The following is a 25,529-nucleotide window of genomic DNA, read 5'->3' on the forward strand; positions in this document are numbered from 1 at the left end:
ACCAGCCTTTCCATCGTTAAAGTGCGGGCAGTTAGCAAAAACGAATCAAAGCCTAGTCAATGCGTTTCCAAATATAATATGTAATGTTTCGCTAATTTTTGTTGATCGAGGTCCAAATTGCCTCAAAAATCTCATGAAGACCTCCGAAGATTGCCAAATTCCAAGAGTTCCGATGTATATGACTGTCGAAATTTTCCCGGAAGAGTTCTTGAGATGAAACTAAGAACACCTATTAAGGGATTATAGGAAATCATCTTGGGGCTTGTAATATTTTGGAAGCTATCGGAGTGTCAACAAATATTTTGAATATTCCGTCGAACAATACCGAAGAACATCGACAACAACTTTCCTTTATGTTATTAACAAGTAATCGCATGCTCGTCAAGGCCTTATTACATATTACTATTGCTCGAGTTTTAATATATATCCTAAATTTGACTCGGCACTATACTTAGCGTGGAAGGAGCTATTTGAACACTGTTATATTTGAAAAATCAGTCTCTTTTACAATTGCCTATAAATTAAAGGATACGTAATTTTCTTCTGCTGTGGATCAAAGCTGGAAATCATAACCGTGCAAGCTCCACATCCTCCTTCGCCACAGCCAAGTTTGCTACCTGTTAAGCGAACTATTTAATGTTAAGGGAAATTCAGTGATTTTATTAGGGCATGTAATATCCTCGCCATGATGCTCTATGGCTTGGCAACTTTTACGACCACGCAGGGTTTGGAGCTCGTATTCCTCCGAGTAAAGTGGCCAGTTTCTTTGTTTTAAGAATATCGCTGTCAGAAAAAGAAGAAATAGTTAGGATCGAAGAGGTGTTAGAGATGATGGTGTTTTATGTGCCGGGCTGTGTGTTTGTGGTTGTAATGGTAGATATGGTTGTTATGGTGAAAGAGGAGAAAGAAGAGGAGGAGAAGCAGAAGGAGGAAGACGATGGAGAGGGAGAGAAGGAGAAGCTGGATGAGCAGGAGGGCGAGAAGGAAGAATAAGAGGAGGAGGGAGGACGAGGAAGATGATAAGCAGGATGCATGAGCAAGAAGAGCATCAGAAGAAGGAGGAGGAGGAGAGGAGAAGGAAGAGGAGGTAAAGCAGGAGAAGCAAAAAAAGAAGAAGCACGCGCAGGAGGAGCAGGAGAAGGAAGAGGAGAAGCAAAAGGGAATAAGAAGAAGAAGAAGAAGAAGAAGAAGAAGAAGAAGAAGAAGAAGAAGAAGAAGAAGCAGAAGCAGAAGCAGAAGCAGAAGCAGAAGCAGAAGCAGAAGCAGAAGCAGAAGCAGAAGGAGGAAGCAGAAGAGAAGCGAGAAGAAGAAGAAGAAGAAGAAGAAGAAGAAGAAGAAGAAGAAGAAGAAGAAGAAGAAGAAGAAGAAGAAGAAGAAGAAGAAGAAGAAGAAGAAGAAGAAGAAGAAGAAGAAGAAGAAGAAGAAGAAGAAGAAGAGGAGGAGGTGTTGGTGGAGGAGAAGGAGGAGGAGGAGAAGGAGGCGGAAGGAAAGAGGAAGAGTAAAAGAGGGAAGAGCCAGAAACGTTATTAAGACTGGTACACTCCCTCCTCATTTTATGTAATTGCTTAGGCTTTTTTAGGAGTGAAAATGTTCACAAAAAATATTTTTATCAGGCGTTTAGTTGTTAGCTATTTTATGTGTATTAAACGATTCCTAAATTAAAAGACACGGCTTCTGTTTTCCAAGATCAATTCTAAAGTTAAATGAGTAAGTCAAAAAAGTGTTAGCTGGAGTAAAATTCAGCATGAAAGGATACGATCATTCCTCAGATATTGTAAGAGGTTGGCTTCCGGATTGGGCTTTTCATCTACAACCTAAAAGAAAGTAATAACTAAATTAATTTATGCTCTTTTTTAACACCAAAGAATTATAGAATGTTGAGACGTTTAAATTTACAGAGACAACTTTCATCAACCCCCGGGTGAAACTCTTGAACAAAAATTACGGGGAAACCTATCAAATGTTTTAAAAAGAATTCTCAGAAGAATATCAAAAATGTTTTAAAAAGAATTCTCAGAAGAATATCAAAATACATTAAATCCCGTTATTGAGTATTCCTCAAGTAGTAAGTATTCAGCAAAGATAAGCCTAGCTTGTGCCTTCCGTATGCCTTGCCCTGCCTCCTGCAGACTAATAACTGCCTTCCTCTATATTAATAAGTGTCTTCCTTCATACAAAGAAAGGGATTCCAGCTTCATACTTATAACTGTCTAGTCGCTTCTTTTCTTATGATAGTAAACTGTCTTCCGAGGTTTCTCTTACAGTGGGCTTCCTCAGACATGTTCCTTTGTTTTCGTTCAATCTTCATTCCTGATTGGACGTTCACGGGTGTATAGTTCATTGGAACATAAACGCGCGAATTTGGTATAAGCATTCACTCTACTTGTTGATATCAAGCAAGACAAATTTACGACAGTGCAAAGAATCTGAGTTGGTACTTTCAATTCAGTGTCAAGATGAGTTACTCAAAATGTAGACTCTGCATTAAAAACCTTGAAGTGATCAACCCCACCAACGGAATACGTTACATTCGGTGTGTGGACTGGAAGCAATGCCCCTTCTTTTGCCGCGAGGATAGCGTACACGAATATCAACAGTACCTTAGAGATACCTGACTACAAAGTATGTGAAGGTGGATAGTCGCTTTACTGCAGGCAAATGGATGTTGCAACATTGAAAGTCTCAAGATCTCAAAAAAATCCGCTCCGACCCTATTTTACCTGAAGAAGAAGTAAAGAAATGTGAAGATATTTCCAATGGGGCGACGAGATGCCTTTAATTGATGAGAGTCAAAAACTATCTCTATTGTACTGTCCTGCGGAAAAAAGGGGTATCAGAAGAGAGCATAGCATCTTATACTTCCAGGCTCATTCCAGTGAACACTTGTCACTATATTGACTGTATCAGCTGTAAGCATTCAGATTTACGTGTAAGAATATTTTTGGATTGCTCGCATATCAAAACCCTTTTTTGGAAACACGCACTGTAGAACACGAAAGCAATTCCATATACGTTATTTTTTATTTTTAACTTAATTTAAAGTAGAGAATGTGTAAGTGCATTTAACCGAATTACGATATAAACTTGGTGAAATTTGCATGAGAAATTAGCATCTCTTAGCGATTATGTAGATAAGTTATGCACCGCGAGAAACAAGAAGGAATAAACGGCTTTTCTCTTTTAAAATACGTTTATTGATAATAAAAGCATTGAGCTGTTACTAGAAAAGATTAACTGACACAGTTCCGTTTAAGCCCTGGCCAAACAGTAACGCAAGTGGAAGCAAGTAGTCGCAAGTTCAACTTGTGTACAGACTTGCGTTGGGTGGCCAAAAGGACACTCAAGTTTAGTCGCAAGTGCAAACAAGCTTGCAAAAGGCATTTAAAATGCTACAAGGTGCAATTCAGTATTTGCAGTAAACTGCAAAAATGCGCTGACTTGCGATGGGTGGCCAAACGATGCAAACATTGCGTTCGATCAGTTAAATGCAAATTTGATCTCCACCAAAGTAAACGCAAGTCAACGCAAGTGTACGCAAGTCAACGCAAGTGCACGCAAGTCCTGGCCAAACGGAGACGCAAGTGATCGCAAGTTTTTAACTTGCGTCTACATGCGTTGCCGTTTGGTCAGTTTGTTTGACAAACAATCGATTGAGTAAGAATTTTCGCTTATCGATAGCAAGTTCTGTCGATCCCAGCCAATCATATCCCTCAGTATCTTTCAATTCATTTTTGGTCTCCATCAATTTACGGAAGGTCGAATCTTTCTTCATAGCATGCATCCACTTTAAATACTCCAAAAAGACTTTTCTCAGCTCCTTCCTGTATACAGCTGGCAGCAGAGCTTTTCAGCTTTAACATGGGCCACTTCAGGCGAATCTCCATACTCGTTTATCAGAGCTTCAAGCTGAGCTTCGTGACGACTAGTAACTTCTTCTTAAATGCGCGACCAGGGATCTATATGCTCCTCTTCTCCTTGGGAAGGCTCTATTTCTTTGCTCGATTGAGAATCTTGAGATGACTGTTCGCTTTCCTATGAGCTCTCATCATCGCTATCATCTCCACCATCATCAGGCAATATGATATTTCCATAACCCTCTTGAAAGTATTGATTATAATTGCTGTACATTGATAGGACTACAAGCTGCAGCGCGCTTTTTTTTATAGCTATTTGGTGTTGGCGGGGTTACCAAGTACAGATTTTATGTTTCGTCATAAATTCTCACTCTTGGTCGTTTGCCCAAGCCAGTGTGGAAAGACTTTTTTCGTAGAACAGATTCTAACGACAGATTGCATTCTCTACGAGACCAAAAAACCGAGGCGCATTCAATGGCAAGATATTTACGAAGCCCTGGAGACGAAACTCGAAAAAGAGATTCAGTTTTTCCGCGGGCTTTCAAAGTTTCAAGACGACCTTCAAGAAATTGACCCAAAATATAACAACATTCTGATTTTTGACGATCTCAAGTCAAAAGCGATTCAAAGTCTCATCGTTTCCCGTCTATTTACTCAAGGCCGCCATCGAAATGCCAGCGTCATACTCCCGCGCGCGCTCCAAAACATCGGTATTATTGCCGAACGAATGTTTGATAAGAATCGCCACGATTCAAGTCCTCTTATTATCAAGAAACGGATAAGCCGCACGGGTATTTGTTTGTGGATAAAAAAATATCCGAGATCAACAATTCTGTGAAATCATCTGAAGAAACAGAGCAACTGATTAACCGGCCTTTCACTCAGGCAGCCGCTTCATGCATGTGTAGCCAAACGCCCAGTTCCATCTTCGCAACGGAAATCGTTTGATCTGGTGTGGTCTGAAACCTCCTGGCTTGCTGTGCGAAATTTTATGCAAGTTGTGCCCTATATCAAAACTCTTCCAGAAGGGATTGATGTTGCTGCATTGTACACCTACCCTAGCTGGCAGGCGTGATTTGCTTTCTAAGAACCTATTTAATGACATTGTAACTACAAAAAACCACAAACTAGTCAATCTGCTACCTGAAAGGCCAACCAACAACCACCAACTTCGAAACAGGAGAGTGTTCGACACGCCTGTATGTAAGACGGACCGTTTTAAAAATTCTTTTATTGTATGCAGTAGTTTAAATTACATTGTATAGATCGCTTTTAATAGTTTTTAATATATTTTATGTAAATAGCTATAATCCGACATAGGATACAAATGAAAAAACAAAACAGCGAGGAGCCAGTGTATTTACGATACCCAAACGAGTGCCGAACTCAGTCAATCTCATATTCCTACAGTCTTATTTGCACTAGAAAATCATTGGCCTGTCAAAATAAGGCATTATTCAAATGGTAAAACCAAATGGATCTATATACACGAAAACGAACCAAGCTATTAAAAGTGTCAGAGCATTTCTTGAAGAAAACCTAGGCTGTGAGCATGATGATAGTGACAATGTTAATACTGTAAAGTTATTGAACTGTTAAGAAAAATTGTTTTAATTTTATGCACGCGTTTGTTAATAGCGAAACGCGCGAGTGACGTCACGACTCAGACAAGACTCAGACAAACAAACTGAAATGGCAGAAGTGGCGGACGATTTTCCTAAAACACTTTCTAAAACAGCCGGTGTTCCTAAAACACTTTCATAAAACAAAACTTCGCCTTGATTTCTTCCATTTCTCTCAGAACATGCTAATGATTTCGTGCCTTGTGGGGGGTATATTCATTTGAATGCTATTTTTAGACCTCGCGCACTTCGCTATTCTGTTTGTTTTGTTCAATTGAGTTCAATCGGATCAAAGCATTGTTGCATAATTATCATACGCATAGTGTAGCTTTAAAAAATAATGAGTAAAGGGAAAAAAGATCAAAAACACGAAGACATAAAAATTGGTTTACGATAACGGTTTATTAAGAGGAAAAAGTTGCACATTGAATCAAGAGTTAGCATAACACATATAACAAACTGTTTTCACAAAACCGGTTCACAGCTGGTCTTACAATTTATTTTACCCGTAACTGTTCGATATTGGCCGATTTATGGAATTTTTCCTATACAGAAGCGGCTCGTTTTCGCTAAAATCCTAATGTTTACATCTGAAGTCACTCAAGCGCGTTCGCCTGTTTTGCATAACAATGCCTTCGTTTTATTTTTTTCTCAATCGTGAATAATTATTCGATCTATTTAAGCTTCAAAAAACTCTAAAGAGTAAAAGGAAATAATTTGTCAATGGATGTACGGGCGTTCAAAAGAGCTTGATCAGTAATGAAAGCCGTGGTTGTCCAAAAAAGTGCTCTAAAAAGAACCGAAATTAAACAACTTTTTTCCAACGAAGTGTTTCTCAATACGGAAGCGTTCATCAGTTTTTTCGCGCGTTTTATGTATTCCAATGAACAACATATCCGTGAACGTCCAATCAGAAATGAAGATTGAAAGCAAACAAAGAAATAGGTCTGAGCAAGCCCATTGTAAGAGAAACCTCGGAAGAGGGATTATTATCATATGGAAAGAAGCGACTAGACAGTTATAAGTATGCAGCGAGAATCCCTTCATTAGTACGAAGGAAGACACTTATTAACATGCATGGAGTGAGGCAGTTATTAGTATTCAGAAAGGCAGGGGAAGGCAGGGGAAGGCAAAATGAAAATGTTTGATCTCCCTTCATATTTTGCCTGCAGTTAGATAATTAGAGGGGATGTACAAAAATGCCCTTTTGGAGACACCAACAAACGACCTTAAAAAATGTGGGCATTTTTTACATCCCCCTTAAATATCTAACTGCATGCAATAGATGAAGGGGGGTCAAAAATTTCATTGCCCACTTTGCTTCGTTCTAACAGAGAATAGTTCTTAACCGAGCTGCGGACGTACACGCAAATCCTAGTTTAAACCCCCACCATCGTACAAGTGGGGGAGGGGGGGGGGGGTGGATGGAACCCCTCCCCGGAGTTTTCGTTATATTAAGGCGTAGCGAAAATATTTTGCACTGAGAAGAAAACCCTTAGCTTACCCTACAAGATGACATAATTTTAATTGGCTGTGACGTCATATGACGTCACATGACGTCATTAGAGCCGCCATCTTGGATCCGCCATCTTGGATTTCAACATTTTCTTAGAAAGTCACAAAATAACGGAAATTGATGCAAAATCAAGCCAGAAAGCTTATGGAATGTAAAAACAAACAGATCTTGCACTTCTGTTTCAAAAAACTGGAAAAAAAATAAAGGATAAATGTTAAAAATGACGCTTTTTTGGCAAGACCTGCTTGTGTTGGTGTGTCGTTGCCATGGCAACGTCAAATATCATGGACACATGAATTGACATATCAGTGTTGAAATTTCGGCAAAGGGATGAATGAACAACTACTGAAAGTTTCAGCTTTGTGGAGTAAATTGTTTTATTCAAAATTTGGAGACACCAAAAACCTTATGGGGGTCCCTGGGGGGGAATGGCATCCACCCCCCTCCTGGCCCCTCTCTCTTGTACGTTCTTTCTTCTTCTCCCCGAGAAAGTTCTTAAACCCTGTTTGAACAGTAGCACATCTAACATACTCGCATAGGTAAGGCCTAGGGGTTCGGGGAAATGCTGTCTGAACACTTGTAGATATACTGTGTCAGTCAAATATGTCCAATATACAACGCGTCCATTTAATTCCATTAATGCGCCATTCTCGAATAGTTTCTTAGCTGATCAGTAAGCCGTTTATCATAACTGGTAGGTTATCAAAGGAAGTTAAATATATTTCAAATACTCACCTTTCTTCCATTTACATAGAAGGTGATCTTTGTTGAAAAGGCAAACGGGAGCTCCATTTTATTCAAAACAGGATCATCTATGTTAAAAAAAAAAAATACCTCTATAATTAAATAATGCTTTGGAAACGCAAAGACAGAGTGGAAAGTTCAGTTTTTTAATCAGAACAATAACCGTTTTCATTAATTTAGGGCGCTTTTGGTACAGGTCCAGTGGGCTTCGTACATAACAGTACTTTATTCAGATACACACATACAAAACATGCAGTATTGCAGTATTTGAAAAGGAGAACCGTCAGGTTATACCTATTTTAGGACCCCTAACCAGCTAACTAAATTAACTAACTACAAAAATTAAATAATAATTTATTACCGTATTTGTATAGGTAATCACATGATTTCGAGTGCAATTTGGGATAAATAAGCACGAGTAAATTTTTTAAAGGCTAACAAAATTGCACGAGCCCGTAGGGTGAGTGGAATTTGTAGTCTTTGAAAAATTTAGGAGTTCATTTGTCCCAAATTGCACGAGGAAAATCATGTGATTACTTATTAACAATATTCATGAACAAATTGCGAGAAAATAACATGCGCAAATCTAGTACAAAAACAATTTGTTTCAACTCGGCAAATATAATCAAGCGTTTATTCAAAACAAGGTCAAAGCCCAAACAACGTACAGGTTTCTCAATGTACTACATGTTTTAAAAGTTTTTTAGTGAAGAAATCTGGCTAAACAGTTCGGCGAATTGACTGAATAAAAGCTTCTGGGTTTTACCTCTTCCAGAGATTTTCTTCTTCTTCTATTAAATACCTGTCGAGCTTTGCTTGGGCGCTTTCGACTCGACGGCCAGCCAAGTGAAGCTGTTTCGCCTTTTATTTCAACACTTCCCTGGACGAAACAATTCTCTGTCCCGTACGATAGAAAGCCTATCAGTTCTGTTCTCTAAGTACAGTGTCTTTCAAGCGATGTATGTCCTTACTTTGAGGCTATCTAGTCCATAATCTTCGCCAATGTGTTTGTTTTTTTGAATTCGGCGAATTCGTCGTAAATAAATTCGCTCAAGCAAAACGGAAAGCTTAGTCAGCTTGTAGTTTCGATTTCGTCGGCAATTTCCTTCTTAAGAAACCAGTTTTATATTCCAAAACGAGAACCAAAAACCAGTGCTTTTCAGTGCTATGGTATTTAGAGCTGTCTTCTGGTCCTCTGCTGTGCTCAAAACGCCAGCCATTTTTTACTCGCATCACGTAGCACATCATGCAAAGGCAGATTCAAATCTTCGCGCCATTCAGATCACGTGGAAGCGTTTGATTGGCCCTCCGTGGATGCCTTTGTTTATTAACCAATCAGAATGCTCTGTTTGTTTCTCGTTTTTGCACCAAATTTACTTTTTCTGCGCTATATTAACTCATTTCTGCATCGAATTTACTAAAAACTGCATTTCTCTAAGCCAATCAGATTTGAGAATTTTTTTCGTGTAAACTATTAGTTCGATTAAGCGCCCTCGGCGCTTATTGAAGTTGTGGACCTTGAGAGTGGGCGCTTATTCGAGGTGGGCGCTTATTAAATTTTCACCTTTTTTTTACTTTTATTTTGCAAGAAAACAATATATATATAATAACAAAATGTGAAGATGTTCGTTGAAACTGTTCGTTGAAAGTTTCTGTAAAAATACTAAGAAAACTCGGTCTTTTGGGAAGTCTCTCAGTAGTACTTAGTCAATTTCAATTTCAATTTCAATAATAGTCAATACTCCTCTTGTGCCCTCTTTTTAGGGGGGTGGGCGCTTATTCGAGGCTGGGCGCTTATTAACTTTTCCTACCTACAGGGTGGACACTTATTCGAGGTGGGCGCTTATTTGAGGTTGGGCGCTTAATCGAATAAATACGGTAATACGGATACAAAATATTTTAAAAAAGTTTATAGAAAATGTAAAATCTAAAAATTTAAACACGAGCATCAGGCGTTGAAGTAGCGGAAAATATCATGTATAAATATGTTTTGCGCAAGACCCCTTTTTAAAGAAATCCTCCACTTAAGGACCAAATTGCTCAATATAATTAATATCGATATGATTATAGTATAAACATGATAAATAAATAATTTAACAGCTCGAATATTGCACCTTTCAATCTAAACCTTAGTGTTAAGTATCTATTTATGACTCTTACTAAAACTATATTTGTTTTTTCTTGTGTGAATCATTCAAGAGCCGAGGAATTGCCAATTCTGTGCAACGTGACCAAACGTTGCTCTCTAAAATAATTAAATACAATCAAATAATTTTACAGCTCGAATATTAAACCTTTCAATCTAAAATATGGTGTAAAGTATCTTTGTGTTGCTCTTAATATATAATACCTACATTTTGTTTCTTGTGTGGATTTTCCACACCAGCAACGTGCGCAATGTACCCGTTCATTGCTCTGTAATTATATAAATCAATCGCATTACTTGAATATTGACGCAATAGATGAGAACTTTGGAGAACAGTATTTCTGTATGACTGTCTAAAAAACAAACATTTTTTGGTTATGTTTACATATAGCAGAAAAAATAACAATTTTGTAAAGCCCATCCAAATAAATCAATCATCAAAACAAACAGCTCTGTCCTGTACAAATGTGCTCAAAAATCGGGCTGTATGCCCAGGTTGTTGGTTCAAATCCGGACGGAAGCAATATTTATTAATCAGTATTCTGCCTAAATTTGAGATATAATAGTTGAACGGACCCAACAATTAATTTTGATATTATGTGCATCCCTCAAGAAAGAGACAGTGAATGTATCACAGCGGTATGGGGAAAAAGTTCTCCAAGCTAATTTGAACAAATACCATATATAATACTTGGTTGATTTAACAAAGGAAAATGAGCAAAAGGCAACGTGCCACTGAATATTCCGCCCTTTTAAAATTAGCGTAATATCACTACCTTCTTGCCATTTTGCATGGCAAGACTTAATTGTCAATAAATGCTTAAATGAAACAGTCTTGTTCGCTTTTTCAGATTGGCTTGAGCAAAATCTCAGTCTGTTTCTTTCAATTTTGGAAGCCACGTTACATGTACCTGATTAACATCGACTCAGTCCATGCACATGTTTTCAAGTCAGCTACAATGAATGACTTTGACAACTTTCAAGTTTGTGAGCTGTACCTTGACGCCTTTAACCCGAAGTGTTGGTTGTCTCCCGCGCCCTCTCAGCCATACCATAGTTAATAGAGGGAAATGGTTAGGAAGCCTGGCAAAGTTCTTTGTTGTATGTTTTTGTTCGCTATTTTGGAGGTTGACCCTGCACAAAACCTGACAAAATACAATAGGTGGTTACGTGTGTTCAGGTAGCTAACCAATAAAAACATTGGGATTACGTAATTCATGCATAGTGTATGAGCGCAAAACAAAAGATGTGCAGGGTCGTGGACCTTCCAACATAAATCAACGCCTCTTTGTTTGCTCCTTTGATGTTTGCCGGGCTTCCTAGCCATTTCCCTATATTAACTATGGCCTAACCCAGCTTATAACTCCTTCCGACCTTGACAACGGCGATTGTCTTTACAAGAATTCAGAATTAACATGGCCTCTTGATCATAAATTTTCATATCATACAGGTTATAAAGTAAAAATTGATGAGTGATCTCTTTCTCTTCTATTTTCTTTTTAATACCGTTATGTTTAATAAGATTCTTTGACCCTGCACAAAACCTGACAAAATACAATAGGTGGTTACGTGTGTTCAGGTAGCTAACCAATAAAAACATTGGGATTACGTAATTCATGCATAGTGTATGAGCGCAAAACAAAAGATGTGCAGGGTCGTGGACCTTCCAACATAAATCAACGCCTCTTTGTTTGCTCCTTTACTTTATAACCTGTATGATATGAAAATTTATGATCAAGAGGCCATGTTAATTCTGAATTCTTGTAAAGACAATCGCCGTTGTCAAGGTCGGAAGGAGTTATAAGCTGGGTTAGGCCATAGTTAATATAGGGAAATGGCTAGGAAGCCCGGCAAACATCAAAGGAGCAAACAAAGATTCTGGCACGAAAGACATGTTTGTTTTTTAAACCGATCGTAATTTTAGTGTTGAACCACCCAAATGTAGCGACCATCCTAAAATTGCGAAATTATCACGAAATCCAAAATTAGCGGCCTACCGAAGAAAATAACAAAAACCTGGCTTTGTAAGAAGGGAACTAACAACGTATTAAACTATAATTTTCTGTAACATATATGCGACGTCTAAAGGGGAGCGATCCACAATTTCACACCCACGGTTACCATTATCAACTAGTATCAAGGGAGAAAACCAACACTTCCCAATTTCAATTTCATTGGGAATACTTGACGCCACAAGCTTCCAGCTTCAAACACAACAGTGTCTGAATAAAGGTAGGGCGAGGTAATGTGAGGGAAAATGTATGTTATCCATCAACGATCTCTTTTCTCTTAGTTCCTGCCCCGGGGGGGGGACCATCAACGATCTAGAGTTACACAAAACCTATTCATTTGAATTTTTACGAAAAACAATAGGCACCCAATAAATATACCTTCTATAAAATTGCGCTTCTGTTTTTACAGTTTTCACGATTCGAATAACTTATAACTGGGTCGGTCCTGATTACCGCATTGAGACCGGGCCGAATGAAAACGACAGTCTCCAAAAGCTAATGACAGGGAGTGCGCGGGCCAAATCACTCCTGTGAAAATTTGAAAATGTTTGAATAAATTCGATAAGAGTTTGCGTCCGAGAGCTTAAGGCCAAACGGGAGGGAGAGAGTTTGATCCTTAAATTCGTCTACTCTAATACTCGATTAGCCTGAACCTAAATATAAAAGTAACGAGGGCTATTCGAGCTTTGCCCCTTCACCCTGTAATTCACTGACCTGAAATTCTACGATATTAATCGTGCGGACAGCACCAAGTTGAACCGTGATCACGATTTTCTGCAATACTGAGATCCCTGAATTCTTTCTCGACCTACCTGTGATATCCGTGAAATAAATGTACGATAGTTTTCGTAAACCACAGATGGTGCCTTCCCTCAATTGATCAAAAGCTGCACGGAGTGTGACTAAACTTAACGGTCGGTTTTTAAGTTGTACCTCCTAGAGAGAACAGTTATGTAAATCAAGTAAAAGAGGGGAATATGTTTAAATTTGGTCTTTCTATTGCTTATTATTATCAATACACGCGGCCAAATTAAAACAGAAGAATAATAAAGCGCTGCATAATTACAGTTTTTCTATCTACAAAATATGTTTCGTTGACAATTTGTTGAATAATAAAACAATTGTCCAGCTCAATCTTGTGGACTATTGTGGACTATAAGTCCCGGTTAAGTGTAGGAGCTGTCAAAAGCTTGAAATTATACTGGTCCTCTAATGTAGCGGTTGCTTTAGTTGTATTTGTCGGGCTAGGGGAATTATTTCTTGTTTGTTTTTGTTCTATTGTGCTCTCGAAGGGTAGCGATCCATTCATGTGACACCGTGTGAGAGCTCTTAGGCAACCAATAACTTAATTCGAGATATTATCAGTAACTATTAGAAAGACCACGTTTTAGCATATTCCCTGCTCTCACTTGATTAAAATAATCGTCGTCAAGATAGGATCGCTAACGCCAGTACTGCACGCTTTCTGTTTGCCAGAGAGAGATAAGGTAGGATTGATACCGAAAGTAAGTTTTCAAATTTAATTTGCTTCTTAGAAGTTAAATAGGAAAATTATCTACAATTATTATTAATGTAAGTTTTGGGGTTTACGGAACAATTAACTGATCGAGGTCTGAGTCAGTTCTTGTTATTGAAAATGCAACTTAAAAACCGACCGATAAGTTCACTCATTTTCTGCAGGTTTTGATCAATTGAGAAAAGGCGCCATCTGTAGTAAACACTATTCGATTTACCTTACGAACGTCCCAGGTATGTAGAAAGAATTTATTGAACCCAGTGTTGCTTGTATTTACCGCCGTCGAACAATTTGTTGAGAAAGCAGGAACACGATACTTGGTGTAGCCTTCTGTTTAAAGAAATCATTTTCCTTGGAACATCCACTAATAACGAAAAGATGTATTTTTTCTTAACTTCATTCCTTTACACTCCACTATTCATTTTGCAAGGTGTCAGTTCAGTGAATTGCAGTTTAAAGCGGCGAAGCTTGCCCGACCCTTGTTACCTTCGTATTTAGCGGCCTTTCGGCTTGACCTTTGCTGATTCTCATCGACTTTAAGAAAATTGAATATGTTCAAATTTCTATGGGATTGTTGAAGTAACGAAAACGTTCGATCGCGCACTGCGTGGTTTTTGCCAGCTCTGGGGGACACTCGTTCTCATTTGGCACGGCCTGAACGTGGTACATCAGGACCGACTGTAAATTATTCGAATGCGCAATTTTCATTTTACAAAAAATTTGGTTCAAGAAAGGTTGTGACGGAATAACAGAAATTGCATTCTCTCACAGTTGCTATATATATCTTATTAACCAAGCGCGAGGGCCGTACTGGGCGAATATTGGCCCGAGGTCTTGACAGTACGGATCGAGCGCAGCGAGGTCCGTACAAAAAAGACCGAGGGCCAATATTCGCCCAGTACGGTCCCGAGCAAGCTTGGTTAATAAGAGATTTATTACACGACTGAAAACTTTGTGTAGTGAGAATTGCCTCCCGGTAGATGTCGTGGAAAACAATGTGCGGCAAAACTTTTACGCGCGCTAAAGGAGTTATAATTATGTCTGTGTTTAAGGTCATTTCATCTTCAAAGCAATAAAAACTCCGATGTAGCGGTTTCACGGTGACGTGTTGTTTTCACGAGTAAGCCGTCACAATGCTGGAATCAATTTAAGTTGCTTTTATTTAACCAATAAGATTTGCTCTTATAAATTTCGCTGTCAACGGTGGCAGAAACTGTCAACTGTCAAAAAGCGGCTAGCTTGTCATTTCATTCAACCAGTTCAACTAATTTCAATTTTCACAAAGTCTAAAACTTAGCTCTGTTCTATGAAAAGTGCTCAGTAAACGAGGAAAAAATGACATCTAACAAACTGAACATTGAATGCATTGTAATCGAAATCACTTCGAGACTTGAAACTTAAAGGAAAATTAGTCAAACTTCAGAGCTGAAAAAAATTATTTGTCATAAACGCGTCACTCAAAACACGCGGTCGCTGGCACTGGAAAGTTTGAGCAGGATTAATCTTCGTCGTCGCTTTCGATCATGATTCTTCTTGGCCGCTTTGCAGCTGGTTGGTTTACAAACTGAACGGGCCCTGTCATGACTTGAAAAGTGCATCCTGATATAGAGGAAATATTTGCACCTGCAAAAACACCTTCGAGGGCGTTCGAGCTCGATGAACAGCTCACGGAGGTTGCACTGTCCTGAATGGAAGAATTGATATCACTGGTACTGGCATTTTCTGGCTCTTTTCGTCCACTGAGTGTGTCTGACATCTGGCGTTGGTGGCCCAAGGAAGCAGATTTGTACAAGCTTAAACTTTGGATATTTTTGTGACCACTCAGCTGCATCACGTAGTTTTCAGGAAAATTGCCGTCGAGCAAACGACCGATGCTGGTTTTCCTGACACTGTGATTTGTGAGCTTCTTTTCACCTGACTGGAGGCCAGCAGCAGAAACTGCATCTGACATAAACTTTCCAAGCTGATTTTTGCCCAGTGGTGTACGCAAATACCAGATGTTGTCGTCGGATTTCCTTTTGTGCTTCACTGCCAGGTAAAACGGGTCTTCGGGTTTCTTCATGTCCTCAGGCCTGTGGTTTGCGAATGCTTTGTAAAATTTCACCGGACATCTAGAATCGCCAGTTGCAAACAGCTTGGGCGAGAAAGGTCTTTTATGGCCATTTTCAGTGTTTCCTTGGCGGGTTTTTGACCCTCTCTCCGTTCGCCAAACAAGAAGCTCTCGACCTGTTTCAGCATCTTTTTGCAGTAAAACATCCCCCCAGCACAGCTTTCTCGATTCATCTCTGGCCCGGAAACCAAAATGCAATGAAAGGAACCACCAAAGGGTCCTTTGGAGGACTAGGGGATCGTGGTCTCCAAACTGGCCGCTTTCAAAGAGCTTATCTTGCTCTTCTACGGTCAACTCCCGTGCTGCGTTTGGCTTGTTACAGCGACCGCTCTGGACAAGGCTCTTTCGTTTAGCAGCAAGGACCTGACGGCAACGGGAAAACGTTTCATCTTCAAATATGTTGAAAGGTAACTTTTTCTCTGTAAAATAGCGTTGGAAGCTTCGTTGAAAAGAGGTCAGCGAGCTTGGCTCGTACTCTGCGCCATTTTCTTTTCTTACATCCTTGAAGAATTTTGACAGTAATTTGTCAAGTTCAGACGATGTCATTTTTTCCAGCTCTCTCGTTTCGTTAATACTGGAACAAAAACGCTGAAGGGCTCTCATATCGGACTTCGTTTTCTTGACTGTATTGCTTGACCTTTGCGCAGAAATAAAATCTTCTAGCTCTTGGCTATCATTAATGACTTCGCATTCAATTTCACTGTGATGGCTGTTGTTATCATTTCGTTGCAAAGTTTCGCTTGTAGGTGAGCATTCCGTCATTTCTGCTTGTTCACCGTTAGTAGAAAACTCAAGAAATTCTTGAATTTGAAGGTCGAAGGAGGGCATTTCTGGTTCTCTTATCCATTCAGGAGTTTTGCAGTGATTTTTACGGAAAATATCGTCCGTACTTTCCGCCATCTTTGATTTGATAGACAAAAATCTTGCGCTAAATCGCGCGGGAATTAGCGCGGGATCATTCGGGACAAAACCCGGTCCGATACTTGGAAAATATCGGCCCTCGCGGGAGCGGAAATAAAGTAATCTCATTGGCTGATTTAGTTATTGGCCCTCGGACCGCCTTAGTCGTGTAATAATAATTGATATTGGGAACCGTGGGAGTGAAATTGTTCAAGGCCTTTCTTCAGACATCACTTACCTTATTATTATATGGCCATCCCAATAAAATGTTTCGTTTTCCATCGACTCGTCTCTTGTGATGGTGGGTCGGTCGGTCGGGCAAAAAAAAAAAAAAAAAAGAAAAAAGATGGAACGCTTGAAGGAAGAAAGCCTCGGGTTACGAATGTGAAAAGGTGGCTTTTTCGTTCGTTATTTCCGTTATTCTTTCTTTAATCACCATAATGTCAATTGTTGTTGATCGTGTGCTTGTAAATTAAAGTACTTGCTTCTTTGACTAGTGAATCTGCATTTTTTTTTTACTTTTTGAAAAAAAAAAAAAAAAATGGGTCGGTCGGGCGATGGGAAACGAAACATTTTATTGGTATGGCCTATATAACGAAGCATTTTAACAACGCTAACAAAATTTACGCGTAATACTGAAAATTAACGCGAATTTAAGAAAAGTTAACGCGGATTATATTGGTAATTTCCTATATTAAGGTATACGTATATAAGGTATACAGAATATGGTTTATGCGTTTGTTGCTCGCTTCTTTTTCTCCAGAAAATTGATGAATCGATCAGATCGAGCGATCGAATTTTCCGGAAAATTTGGTCGCTACTTTAGAAGTGCAGCTTTTTCCAGGTGGTTCGACACTTTAATAGTGTCGTTAAATTCCTAAATAATTCTCAATATAAATTTACGAAAAAATAATCAAACATGACTTGCATGCCAGGATCTTATTAAAACACAAATTAAAAAAAAAAAGAGAAGAGAAAGAGTAACGTTCATCTATTTTTATTTTAGACCTACATGATATGAAAATTTATGACCAAGTGGCTACGTTCTGAATTCTTGTAAAGGCAATCGCCGTTGTCAAGGTCGAAAACTAAATAAATTTGTGAACTTGGCGAGGTTTACACTCCGTGGGCGTCGTGGTTTATGTTCCCCTCTCGGCCAAAAAAGACTGCGATAGCCTGGGCCCGCTGCAAAACGGCTACGATACTGTTGTGAGGTCGACAATATAACAATCGCTTTCATTTTAGTTTTGTCGGTGAATCATGGCAGGCACACGTGGTCGACTTTTGGGCTAACCTGCAATCAGACCCTCTTCTTTCTGCGGCGGGAGGACTGAGAAAAAGGCAAAGAGCAAAAAAAAAAATATATATATATGGTCATGTACAGTATTGCTACGAACTTGAATGGATTTTTTTACAATATCGGTTAAGCTATCGATTGAAAAAATTAACTTCAAAATGAATGAAAATGAATAAAAATGTCGATTTAATTTCGTTTAAATTAAATTTTATCGCGGCTTACATGCAAAATCCCACTGCTTTAAAACTCTTCAAATTCAAAACGTTCCTTGGCCTCTTTTTCGATAAAAGAATTCATCTGACACATCTTTTATTTAGCTTCTTTCACGTTCTTCACTTTAAGTTTCGACATTTCTAATACAAGAGATGTGCTCATGTGGTGTGATTCACGTTAACCTCGTTTTGCATAGTTTTATGTTTTGCGAATTTTTATGTAACTCTTACGAATAAAGTTTTATTCGACAGTACTGTTATTTTCTAGATATTCCGATCTTTTAATCGAGAAATGAATTATTTTTTGGCTTGTCATTCAAGCGTTTTGAGGTTGTTTTTGGAAAATAGGGAAAAATAAATACCCGTAGAGGGATCACGCAGACACTGACGCGACCTCTGATAATCGTATTTTTTGAAAACTTGAAGTGTGACTTTAGTTGTCCTGCACCGATTCAAAGCGGCTCTCTGATTGGCTGATTTTAGCTGATTTTATAAATTCTGTACCGAGACGTACCGAACCAATCACACGCGAGCTTTGGTGTGCAACCAATGTTGGTCGGCGAAACGAAGACGGTTGGTGTCATTTATCTATGTTCGTCTGTTCGACGAGATGCATCGTTTTGTGCGATTGTCAGTTTTTTACGCTTTTAATTTAACGTTTTCTTGTTATTGTGTTTGAACTGTTTGAGTATTATCGTGTTGTTTATGGTCACTGATCGAAGAAAGTCCGATTACAACTGTCGACAGCAGCGACTGGTGTTCCCTGCATAAAACGACGTGAATGAAGATTCCAAGTTCTTCATTTAAATGGTAATTATTGAACTTTTTCCTAGAATCTTTTATAAATAGCGATCGATTGAGCCTTCTAGTGATATTTGCATTTCAAGACGCCGTAAAATGTATGAACACGTATCACGTATACCTTGCATAACGAAACTGTAGTTTGGTCGAGTTTATTCAATGTAGCGAAGTCCACTCGACTTACATTTGTAAACTAAAGTATCGATCGAATGATAAAATCGTGCAGCTTTATTACAGACATTCTTTGGTTCACTGACATTACATATTACGTTGGTCCAACTTGCACTGTCGGAACAGTTTGTTGAACGAAGCATGCATGTAAGCAAAACAATAGCGGTTTAGTGTCACAACGCTTTGTGGAATGAATCATACAATAGGTAATTTTCTTATTGAATATTTCTCTTCTGGGCGTTACTTAAATCGAACCAAATCGAAAGTTCGACTGAACGAAATCAATCGAACTCTCCTAATATATTTTTTTTTTCTTATTGGGTTCAATTGGGCTTGATCAAGTTCGATTAGTTCCATTGACTTTAACTAGGTTTCGACTGCGTTCGATTGATGGATGGAGATTGAAAACAACAGTTGAATGGTATCGATGTTAAGGCGGCATATGTAAATATCTTTGTTGAAACTAGGTTGTGGTACCGGTGTTCGACCGAAATGATGAATTTAAAATTAATGACTTCTCCTTGTATAGAAATGATTTTTAGAATTCGAACATTATTTTCATGTTGCTTCTGCCACAAACATTTTTCGAGAGGGATGAAAATATATCGTAAACTGAATTGAAATGACGTAATGTGGAAATAGAAATTAAAAAAAACTGAATTGCTTTAGACTTTCAATAAAGTCCTTCGTCTTGTTTATTATCTCGCGACTTCGTCACTCGCACGGCCGCTTCGCGACCTAAAAGGCTCGCTTCGCTCGCTTATTCACTGTGAAAACTCGTGAGGTCGACTTGTGGCAAGTCTAGAATTGCTTTTGCACTCCCTGATTTGTGCGTCACGCATATTTCAGATTGTGTGACCACTCACTGAACACATGATGACGGCGCAAAGCCGTAAACAAATATTCCTTTGATTCATTTGACTGAAACGTAACTAACGCCAGCCCTTTCAGTTGAAAAGGTAACAAGCAGAGCTAGGTTTCATTTTTTTTTTTTTTTCAAGGAGGTCATTTAATCCGAAACAAGGCTTGTGTGGTGTATTTAATACAAAAAACAGTGTGTAAACTCCGAGTTACAACACACACATGGCAAGAACTCAACTAACTCGATCGTACACGGCCTTCTTGTCACGTGACGACTCTACTAGTCCCAGGACTCCACATTCCTCCCCCCCCCCCCCCCAAGTTCTTAAACAAGCAAGAAAACAAACGTCAACGAGAAAAAAAAAATTAACATCTCTGCCCTAAAACTTAAAACTGTTCACGGGGGAGGGAATGAGTCCATTAGTAAAAACGCTGTGGGGGGTTTCTATTCCTCGCTGGGTATCGCCTGACAGGGGTAGTTGGCCCCGAGTCCCGAACCATTGTTGCACTGGGTGGTTCTCTGTCTCCATGGGCAACCTCGGGGTCATTTACATCAGGTACAGTTATCTCTGGATCCACACCTTCCTGCTGCAATGGGCTAGTAATTGGTAATGTGACACCAGGGTTGAAACTTTCTGTGGGTCGAGCAACTAGTTGATCGTGGTGTCTTCGAACCACAGTTCCATCTTCCAACTCAATTCTCGCAGACAAAGGACCAGTTTCCTGGATGATAGTTCCTGGAATCCACTTGGGGCCTCTGGAGTAGTTTCGAACATTCACTGAATCGCCGACTTCCACTTGACGCATTCGGCTATGCTGATCATGCTGTATCTTCTGTCTTGACTGTGCTGCATGTACCCTTGCCGCTACATCTGGTCGCAGCATATCGAGATGTGACCTCAGACTTCGTCCCCAGCGTAACTGAGCAGGAGACTCACCCGTGGTGCTTTGGGGGGTAATACGATAACTTAATAGGAACCGAGCTAACTTGGTCTCGACAGTTCCATCACCTTGCTTATTCATCCCATCATCATTTAATTTGCTTCTTAGAAGTTAAATAGGAAAATTATCTACAATTATTATTAATGTAAGTTTTGGGGTTTACGGAACAATTAACTGATCGAGGTCTGAGTCAGTTCTTGTCATTGAAAATGCAACTTAAAAACCGACCGATAAGTTCACTCATTTTCTGCAGGTTTTGATCAATTGAGAGAAGGCGCCATCTGTAGTAAACACTAATCGATTTACCTTACGAACGTCCCAGGTATGTAGAAAGAATTTATTGAACCCAGTGTTGCTTGTATTTACCGCCGTCAAACAATTTGTTGAGAAAGCAGGAACACGATACTTGGTGTAGCCTTCTGTTTAAAGAAATCATTTTCCTGGAACATCCACTAATAACGAAAAGATGTATTTTTTCTTAACTTCATTCCTTTACACTCCACTATTCATTTTGCAAGGTGTCAGTTCAGTGAATTGCAGTTTAAAGCGGCGAAGCTTGCCCGACCCTTGTTACCTTCGTATTTAGCGGCCTTTCGGCTTGACCTTTGCTGATTCTCATCGACTTTAAGAAAATTGAATATGTTCAAATTTCCATGGGATTGTTGAAGTAACGAAAACGTTCAATCGCACACTGCGTGGTTTTTGCCAGCTCTGGGGGACACTCGTTCTCATTTGGCACGGCCTGAACGTGGTACATCAGGACCGACTGTAAATTATTCGAATGCGCAATTTTCATTTTACAAAAAATTTGGTTCAAGAAAGGTTGTGACGGAATAACAGAAATTGCATTCTCTCACAGTTGCTATTAATTGATATTGGGAACCGTGGGAGTGAAATTGTTCAAGGCCTTTCTTCAGACATCACTTACCTTATTATTATATGGCCATCCCAATAAAATGTTTCGTTTTCCATCGACTCGTCTCTTGTGATGGTGGGTTGGTCGGTCAGGCAAAAAAAAAAAAAAAAAAAAAGAAAAAAGATGGAACGCTTGAAGGAAGAAAGCCTCGGGTTACGAATGTGAAAAGGTGGCTTTTTCGTTCGTTATTTCCGTTATTCTTTCTTTAATCACCATAATGTCAATTGTTGTTGATCGTGTGCTTGTAAATTAAAGTACTTGCTTCTTTGACTAGTGAATCTGCATTTTTTTTTACTTTTTGAAAAAAAAAAAAAAAAAATGGGTCGGTCGGGCGATGGGAAACGAAACATTTTATTGGTATGGCCTATATAACGAAGCATTTTAACAACGCTAACAAAATTTACGCGTAATACTGAAAATTAACGCGAATTTAAGAAAAGTTAACGCGGATTATATTGTTAATTTCCTATATTAAGGTATACGTATATAAGGTATACAGAATATGGTTTATGCGTTTGTTGCTCGCTTCTTTTTCTCCAGAAAATTGATGAATCGATCAGATCGAGCGATCGAATTTTCCGGAAAATTTGGTCGCTACTTTAGGAGTGCAGCTTTTTCCAGGTGGTTCGACACTTTAATAGTGTCGTTAAATTCCTAAATAATTCTCAATATAAATTTACGAAAAAATAATCAAACATGACTTGCATGCCAGGATCTTATTAAAACACAAATTAAAAAAAAGAGAAGAGAAAGAGTAACGTTCATCTATTTTTATTTTAGACCTACATGATATGAAAATTTATGACCAAGTGGCTACGTTCTGAATTCTTGTAAAGGCAATCGCCGTTGTCAAGGTCGAAAACTAAATAAATTTGTGAACTTGGCGAGGTTTACACTCCGTGGGCGTCGTGGTTTATGTTCCCCTCTCGGCCAAAAAAGACTGCGATAGCCTGGGCCCGCTGCAAAACGGCTACGATACTGTTGTGAGGTCGACAAGATAACAATCGCTTTCATTTTAGTTTTGTCGGTGAATCATGGCAGGCACACGTGGTCGACTTTTGGGCTAACCTGCAATCAGACCCTCTTCTTTCTGCGGCGGGAGGACTGAGAAAAAGGCAAAGAGCAAAAAAAATATATATATATATATGGTCATGTACAGTATTGCTACGAACTTGAATGGAATTTTTTACAATATCGGTTAAGCTATCGATTGAAAAAATTAACTTCAAAATGAATGAAAATGAATAAAAATGTCGATTTAATTTCGTTTAAATTAAATTTTATCGCGGCTTACATGCAAAATCCCACTGCTTTAAAACTCTTCAAATTCAAAACGTTCCTTGGCCTCTTTTTCGATAAAAGAATTCATCTGACACATCTTTTATTTAGCTTCTTTCACGTTCTTCACTTTAATTAAGTTTCGACATTTCTAATACAAGAGATGTGCTCATGTGGTGTGATTCACGTTAACCTCGTTTTGCATAGTTTTATGTTTTGCGAATTTTTATGTAACTCTTACGAATAAAGTTTTATTCGACAGTACTGTTATTTTCTAGATATTCCGATCTTTTAATCGAGAAATGAATTATTTTTTGGCTTGTCATTCAAGCGTTTTGAGGTTGTTTTTGGAAAATAGGGAAAAATAAATACCCGTAGAGGGATCACGCAGACACTGACGCGACCTCTGATAATCGTATTTTTTGAAAACTTGAAGTGTGACTTTAGTTGTCCTGCACCGATTCAAAGCGGCTCTCTGATTGGCTGATTTTAGCTGATTTTATAAATTCTGTACCGAGACGTACCGAACCAATCACACGCGAGCTTTGGTGTGCAACCAATGTTGGTCGGCGAAACGAAGACGGTTGGTGTCATTTATCTATGTTCGTCTGTTCGACGAGATGCATCGTTTTGTGCGATTGTCAGTTTTTTACGCTTTTAATTTAACGTTTTCTTGTTATTGTGTTTGAACTGTTTGAGTATTATCGTGTTGTTTATGGTCACTGATCGAAGAAAGTCCGATTACAACTGTCGACAGCAGCGACTGGTGTTCCCTGCATAAAACGACGTGAATGAAGATTCCAAGTTCTTCATTTAAATGGTAATTATTGAACTTTTTCCTAGAATCTTTTATAAATAGCGATCGATTGAGCCTTCTAGTGATATTTGCATTTCAAGACGTCGTAAAATGTATGGACACGTATCACGTATACCTTGCATAACGAAACTGTAGTTTGGTCGAGTTTATTCAATGTAGCGAAGTCCACTCGACTTACATTTGTAAACTAAAGTATCGATCGAATGATAAAATCGTGCAGCTTTATTACAGACATTCTTTGGTTCACTGACATTACATATTACGTTGGTCCAACTTGCACTGTTGGAACAGTTTGTTGAACGAAGCATGCATGTAAGCAAAACAATAGCGGTTTAGTGTCACAACGCTTTGTGGAATGAATCATACAATAGGTAATTTTCTTATTAAATATTTCTCTTCTGGGCGTTACTTAAATCGAACCAAATCGAAAGTTCGACTGAACGAAATCAATCGAACTCTCCTAATATATTTTTTTTTTCTTATTGGGTTCAATTGGGCTTGATCAAGTTCGATTAGTTCCATTGACTTTAACTAGGTTTCGACTGCGTTCGATTGATGGATGGAGATTGAAAACAACAGTTGAATGGTATCGATGTTAAGGCGGCATATGTAAATATCTTTGTTGAAACTAGGTTGTGGTACCGGTGTTCGACCGAAATGATGAATTTAAAATTAATGACTTCTCCTTGTATAGAAATGATTTTTAGAACATTATTTTCATGTTGCTTCTGCCACAAACATTTTTCGAGAGGGATGAAAATATATCGTAAACTGAATTGAAATGACGTAATGTGGAAATAGAAATTAAAAAAAACTGAATTGCTTTAGACTTTCAATAAAGTCCTTCGTCTTGTTTATTATCTCGCGACTTCGTCACTCGCACGGCCGCTTCGCGACCTAAAAGGCTCGCTTCGCTCGCTTATTCACTGTGAAAACTCGTGAGGTCGACTTGTGGCAAGTCTAGAATTGCTTTTGCACTCCCTGATTTGTGCGTCACGCATATTTCAGATTGTGTGACCACTCACTGAACACATGATGACGGCGCAAAGCCGTAAACAAATATTCCTTTGATTCATTTGACTGAAGCGTAACTAACGCCAGCCCTTTCAGTTGAAAAGGTAACAAGCAGAGCTAGGTTTCATTTTTTTTTTTTTTTTCAAGGAGGTCATTTAATCCGAAACAAGGCTTGTGTGGTGTATTTAATACAGAAAACAGTGTGTAAACTCCGAGTTACAACACACACATGGCAAGAACTCAACTAACTCGATCGTACACGGCCTTCTTGTCACGTGACGACTCTACTAGTCCCAGGACTCCACAGCTTGTCATTCATGGTCATTGGCCGCATGCCAGGAAATCATGATGTGTCATGAAAATGGACCAAACATCTGTTTCTTTTGTCACGCAGTCTCTGCATTCATGGTTTCACACACAGGCTATAGGCGATTGTGAAAACTCAAAGTGATGATTATTGTTCCATAAATTTTTCCTGGCAACACCATCAAGACTGAGCCGCAATTTACTTTTTTTTGACAGCATTCTTGGTATTATGTTATGCACGCTAATTTAGCTCATAGTGTCACTCAAGAGACTGCCTTCCAGTGGTATTTGCTTGCTGTAACTTGTGTTTACGTCTACACGAGCAAATAAATTTCCGTTATTTTGTGAATTTCTAAGAAAATGGTGAAATCCAAGATGGCGTCTCTAATGACGTCACGTGACGTAATATGGCGTCACAACCAACAAAACGTATGTCATCTTGTAGAGTAAGCGACGCGCTTTCTACTCAGTGCAATATAATTTCGCTGCACCTT

General features: G+C 38.9%; 2 protein-coding genes across 2 annotated transcripts in view; both read right to left on the minus strand.

The window, feature by feature from the left end:
* Positions 1–7,784, minus strand: part of LOC144645816 (xanthine dehydrogenase/oxidase-like) — a 49,580-nt gene extending 41,796 nt beyond the window's left edge. The window contains exons 1-3 of the mRNA XM_078505354.1: positions 7,728–7,784; positions 1,757–1,814; positions 525–629 (exon numbers count right to left, since the gene is read on the minus strand). Coding sequence (XP_078361480.1) covers positions 525–629; positions 1,757–1,814; positions 7,728–7,784 — 220 coding nt within the window. The remainder of the gene's footprint in view (positions 1–524; positions 630–1,756; positions 1,815–7,727) is intronic.
* Positions 7,785–14,890: 7,106 nt separating this feature from the next.
* LOC144645817 (uncharacterized protein KIAA1958-like) lies at positions 14,891–16,420 on the minus strand. The gene is made up of 2 exons (XM_078505355.1): positions 15,325–16,420; positions 14,891–15,159 (listed from the first exon to the last, which is right to left on the minus strand). The coding sequence occupies exons 1-2, from the start codon at positions 16,418–16,420 to the stop codon at positions 14,909–14,911; spliced, it is 1,347 nt and encodes a 448-aa protein (XP_078361481.1). The 3' UTR covers positions 14,891–14,908.
* Positions 16,421–25,529: the final 9,109 nt, after the last annotated feature.

The sequence above is a fragment of the Oculina patagonica genome, chromosome 3 (genome assembly GCF_052425735.1).
Source record: "Oculina patagonica isolate OP01 chromosome 3, crgOcupat, whole genome shotgun sequence".
NCBI classification, from domain to species: domain Eukaryota; kingdom Metazoa; phylum Cnidaria; class Anthozoa; order Scleractinia; family Oculinidae; genus Oculina; species Oculina patagonica.